Source organism: Watersipora subatra, chromosome 8 (assembly GCF_963576615.1).
Source record: "Watersipora subatra chromosome 8, tzWatSuba1.1, whole genome shotgun sequence".
Lineage (NCBI taxonomy): Eukaryota > Metazoa > Bryozoa > Gymnolaemata > Cheilostomatida > Watersiporidae > Watersipora > Watersipora subatra.
Window position 1 is genome coordinate 63,407,758 of NC_088715.1, and position 6,196 is coordinate 63,413,953.

Sequence of the window (6,196 nt, forward strand, 5' to 3'; positions counted from 1 at the left end):
ACTAATATTACAAATTTTTAATAACCCTTATTTGAGGCGTTTGAGACATTTATAATAATGTATCTGTAGCTAGATTAAACATTTTACTTTAGCATTCATGAGCGAATACGAAATAAAATATATGCCAATAGAGACGGGACTAGACTTTATCGCAATAGCTGATGTGAATACGAAAGATAGAGACAGGCTGTTTCACTATACATCATTTTGGGCAAGTCTGAGCACATCTTTTTTTCTGAGCGATTTTACTGCGATCAATTTTTGTCGATCTTAATCTTCAAATACCTTGACAGTAAGATCGCCTAAAACAACAAACAACATCAACTGATAGAAAAACATCAATACTTTCTGTTAAAATCAACTAGAATTTGGCGCAATCACATCTTCAATGCTTTATGGATACTTATAAGACTCTGATAGGCTTGTAATTTTGCTTGAAACCGTTACACTTAAGAAATACTATAGGCAACAGTTAAAGTTTTCATAAAAAATAGTTTGTACAAGACTCGAACTCTCACCAGCTCACTAGATCAACAGACTATTACCAGCACCAATCAACTGACTTATGGTTAACTGCAGGCTAGCGCTAAGCCTGGTGATGTCCGGGATCTCCTTTACATGAAATCAGATAGTCCGCAGGTGGATGCCTAATATATTGGTTCCGCAGAATCAGCCTCTTAAACCACCTGCGGACTATCTGGTTCTCGGTAACCAGACGGTGTTTCGAGAGCAAATATTTTTAATGATCTGGTGGAAGGCAAGGAGCATATGCTGAAGTTTGGATAAAATCTGCCAAGAAATATTTAAACACATAGCAATTACGCGGAATAACAGACAGACTAACAGACAGACACAATGACAAAGTGGGATTTATTAATCTTTACTATAATAGTAGCCATGTCTGTCTGAAGCTACGCTATGAGTTAGGAAAAAATTGTACTGTGCAGGAATCAAACCCAGATGTTCGGATTCTCAGTCAAGCGCTCGACCATTTGTACCACTCAACCTTTCCCCAACTAGGAATAATTGTGCACACGATTATTACACACAACAATCTCTTATAGCACAAGGGACTGCTTGGGTATTATTCTTTACCATAATAAAAGCAGTGTTCGTCTGAAGCCTCGCTAAAAGCGTTAGGAAAAGAATTGCTTCGCAAAGGAATTGAACTACAACACTAGAGTTACAGACCGGCGTGCTATCCACTACACCACTCAGTCACCTTGTCACATGAATTAATTATGGACACACCGACCTACGCATTACAATCTTTCATGGTGCACGGGACTGCCAAGGGTATAATTCTAGATAATTATACAGATATAGGTATGTTTATTGATTAATTGAAAACTATTGATTAATGGACAGTATATATTAATGCAAAATAAAATACAAATAAGACCTGGTTGTAGACAAGATGAAAATGATATTCTTGTTCCCTAGAAAAAATTCAACTATAGCGGAATAATATAAAAAAGAAGGCGACTACAATAAATTTATAATGAGATTACGTCATTTGCATTCAAATTTCAGGAGTTACCTGACTTCTCCTAGTCCAAGATACAGGATTAGTGAAATTAGAGATGGGAAATCAACTCACCTCTGCATTTGCTCTAATAATAGAGATGGTCGCGAGACTGATCATAGGTGAATGTTTTCGCGTCTTTGGATTGACCCACTCGTACAAACTCTCCATCACATCTACAAAGCAATGGCCCAAACTGCTTTCCCAAGAGCAACCAACTCCAACGTAGCAAAAATATTTTCAGGTTACTGATGAACTTACACAAATTTTTAGTCGATTTCATCAGATAGTGTCGGTATTTTTCATCATTTGCGATAATTTTGATGTTTGATGTGATCTGACTGTCAGGATGTTTCAAGATTAAAATCAACAAAACTTGATCAGCTAAAACGCTCAGAAGAAAAATACTTGGCTATAGCGGTCAAGTTGCAGCGTTACGTGTCGCTATTCTGTCAGTCTCTTTGCCACTATAATAGACGTCATAATAGCACTTTCACTTGATATGACTGTTTTAACCACAATAAAGTTCATGATTTTAATCTTAAAACATCTTGGCAGCCGGGTCACCTCAAAAACAATCGCAAATGATAGAAACACACCGATACTTTCTGATAAAATCTACTCAGATTTTATGCAAGTCTTGATGAGGCTTTTAGATGATCTACTAGTAGGGGCCTTGGATACAAGCGAATCATTCGGATTTCAATCACAAGCCACTCACCCTTTCAATAAAAATACAATTTAGTCTTTGCCTTGATGGATACACAATGAGACATGATAAAATTTTGAGTAAGTTCATCTTTAAAGGATCCATTTTTTTGGAAAATCGACAGAAAACTGACATAACCAACCAGTCATCATGATAGAAGCTGCCAACTCACCACTGAATACTTTCTGCGTCTCCTTGTGCAGATTTGATACTGCGATCCTTGCAGCGAGTACAGCAAAGTCAGGATGCTTGGTTGCATTTGTGGCACAAATTTCAGCAGCTAGATTATCCAATTCCACTGTAGTCACACCCGGATACAGACCATTGATCACCTTCATCGTTACCTGCGCCTGTAGTTGATCATCACACTCCATTTATGGACCAAAAGGAAGTGGCTTAGGAATTAAAAATACTTTTGTGTAACAGGTTTGTGACACTAAGGCTAATCAGAATAATAGACATACAAAGACCAGAAAGGTATTTGGGATACACGTGAAAAAACAAGCAAGTATAAATCGAAATACAGTAGACGCCCCTACAGCTTATTATTAGTCTGCATCGATAAATTTTTCCTTCTTTTATCCCTCACACTTGGTTTAGGGTAATTGTACTTAGGTTAATAGGCATACACGTGAAAAAACAAGCAAGTATAAATCGAAATACAGTAGACGCCCCTACAGCTTATTATTAGTCTGCATCGATAAATTTTTCCTTTTTTTATCACTCACACTTGGTTTAGGGTAATTGTACTTCGGTTAATAGGCGCATACAACTTCAATGTCAATTTAAAAGCACACCTGACGATCTCTGAGAGCAGACTAGACTGATAAGGTACTAGTATATCTGATGGTGATACCCCAGATACCCCTATAAGCCGTTTTCTCTCTGAACTGGCATGAGAAAGAACGATACCGTTACGGATAGCTACAGTACTCTGGTTATTCAAATCGGAGCTGAGAACCTGCACCGACTTTACGCATTACGTTATATAAAATTTCTTACATAATGCGATGCAAAAACTTTCAATGCATACTTTAAATTACGTAGAATTTATATGAAGAAGTTTACGTTATAGGTAAATACGTCTACTGTATATATAACCGTCTATGGCTACAATATGTATAGCAAAATACCCTAAAATTTTTGGCGAAATAAGAAGTTAACTTACAGGATCGACAAAGTCAGCGTTGAGGCCATAACAGAGCTTGGAAACCCTGCTTGTGATTTTATCAAACATAACCACCTCCTTACGGCCATCTACAACCAATTAGAGGTTATTACGATAGTTCCTAAGACAAATGAACTAAACAGCTACAAGTGTAAAGTATATGTGACATATTGATGGTAAGAGAGGCATAAAATAAGAATTTAAAAAATTTAATACAACTTAGTTTTTCCTTTAATTGATGCCGAGACCAATTTTATATTTGCCTTCTTCAGTGTGCTTTTCGCACACAGATGTGCTCACATGTAGGACTACATGATACGACTACTCGCTTTACAATATTTCATATTATCATTGTATATTTTCACTAATACCGCACTTAGCAAGTGAGTAAATGAGCGTGGAAACGCAGTATTTTAATAATTGAGAAAAACGGTTCCAAACAAGACTTTTGTTCAGATATGTTTATGTTTTTTCATTGTTTTTATCCGCATGTTAACATACCTGCCAACTCTCACGCATTATATATATATATATTCGAATCTGTCCATTACGCCCGAGGGCATTATATGAACATAAAATTTGAGATAAAATGATTGATAAGAACACTAAAACCTAATTTGTTGCAACACTAAGATCGTGTTAAAAACTGAGGGAGTCATCAACGCCCTGACCCACAACATTCGGTGCCATTCTATTATAAAAAGAGTGCCTATATTGGTCTATCCTAAAATGTGGGTGGACTACTCCATGACGGGTTTGGTGGGATGGGTTAAAAGAGATATAGTTATTGAGGTCTAGTTCATATAGACCAAACTCAATTCTTTTTAAAAATTTCAAATCCAAATCTTCTCTTCTATCTTTTAGTTCTTGGATGTCATTTACACGCATGCACTCTGTGACACTATCCATAGGCCCGAGTCTGAAAATCCATCGAACCCCCCGTCTTTGAATTGTTTCTAATTTGTCAGTTAAGCCTTTTGCGTGCGGTGACCATACCTGACAGGCATATTCGAGTAATGGTCGAACAATTGTGTTATAGGCGACAATTTTTGTTGATATGCTTGCATTAAAAAGGCAGCGTCGGATAAGTCCGAGTGCCTTATTACTTTTCTTAGTAATGTTTAAAATATGCTCGTGCCACTTGATGTCGCTTTGTATGAAAACCCCCAAATATTTCAGACCATTCCATTAGGCGTGAGACTCACGCAATCACCCCAAAGAAAAAATGAAAATGCGTGAGAAATGCGTGAGATTTTTGCCCCAATTTTCACAACTTTATATATACTATCATTGATATATCAGTTGCCCCAAAACCAAATCTCACGCATTGCCCCACTCGTGGGTTGGCAGATCTGCGCATGTATTCAATACTTTTTCCAGATTTAAAATCCCTCGCTAAATGTGCTTACATATATTCTAAAACTAACCTCGTTTGGTGACATGCATCATGCTTTTATGCAATATATCAACTGTAGCAAGAGAGAAGGAAATAGAAGCAAGTTTAGGTAATTAAGACTAAACGAACAAAGGTTGGTAACAATCACAGTTTCCCGCCAGATTGTTTTTCGCGCGTATGCTTACACGGCCAATAAGAATCTGAAAAACAGGTTTATTGGTAGATTCAGGTATGGTCTCATTGGCCCATTTTAATAGAGCTAAATCTTAAATTAAGTTGCATGGGCCAAAGTCAGCAGACGATCAACTCATATTTACAAACACCTTGATCAAAGCTTTATCTTTATGAACTTTCATTGGTTCCGAATAATATGTAATAGCGAGTCTTATAGTGGTCGCTTGTTTAGTTTGTACTACACTTCCTGTTCCTCGTTCATCTGTTATAAGTGATAATGCAGTTTTTATGGTAATATGGCTTTCATTGATTCTGTTCTGATTTTTTATTTTTTTTATTTAATCTGTCTAGCAAGTCTGCTTACAGATTTTGTATTGGTATTATGTTTATGCTTGGTTTGTATAACAAATAATAAACTTTATGCTAACTGTTCAGATGCTCTGACTAAGTACCACTCATAATCACTAAAAGCTCATCTAGGCTGAAATCATGGCATTATTTTTTACTCAAATTATTTTGCTTGTTACTATATTTTCTAGTTTTTAGTATGTTTTTTGGTATCATATGGAAAACTTCAAACTTGTTTGTCTGGTTGGTGCTTTTTTCTTCTTGTGCTACTGTCAGCGTTACATTGTTTGAAGCTTTAGTGCAAGGTCTAATTTGCTACCAACTTACAAATTTAATTACACTGACATACACTCAAATGCATTTTAATAGATAGTCCAATTTATGGAATCTTCAACGCCTGGAATACCGCCTAAGGTACCACCAAAAAGGGCGAAGAAGCCATCAACCGGTGCACCGCTTCCTCCATTTCATACAACTGAAACTAGTGATGAACCTTTAGCCAGGCCTATTGATGGGTAAGTTCTTATGAAACACAAGATATAGCAGTATATATATATATATATATATATATATATATATATATATATATATATGGTGGTATTACCAAACACTCCCAATAGATTGTTAAAAATGTAAGAAAAAATTGTCGGTTTGAAGTTGTAAATTTCTTGCTGGAGTTGTCACAAAACATGTCTGTTTTCAATGGAAATATTTTAAACTTTTTCTACCAAGAATCTCACACCAGAGTCATAAAATAGAAGCGCAAGTAACAAGTATTTCGACCATGAACTTTTTCCAAAGAATGATGAATGCTGTTTTGAATTTTCTTTGCTGATAATCTGTTACAAGAAATCTCTTCAAGATTGCAAATTTAAC

The 6,196-nt window shown here is 36.1% G+C and overlaps 1 protein-coding gene across 1 annotated transcript in view; it reads right to left on the reverse strand.

Annotated features, from left to right (window-relative positions):
- The window catches only part of LOC137401568 (ribonucleoside-diphosphate reductase large subunit-like), a 32,833-nt gene extending 27,911 nt beyond the window's left edge, over nt 1-4,922 (reverse strand). Inside the window, exons 1-4 of the mRNA XM_068087996.1 lie at nt 4,830-4,922; nt 3,403-3,491; nt 2,407-2,584; nt 1,601-1,701 (exon numbers count right to left, since the gene is read on the reverse strand). Of these exons, the coding sequence (XP_067944097.1) occupies nt 1,601-1,701; nt 2,407-2,584; nt 3,403-3,491; nt 4,830-4,851 (390 nt within the window). The 5' untranslated portion in view covers nt 4,852-4,922. The remainder of the gene's footprint in view (nt 1-1,600; nt 1,702-2,406; nt 2,585-3,402; nt 3,492-4,829) is intronic.
- Nucleotides 4,923-6,196: the final 1,274 nt, after the last annotated feature.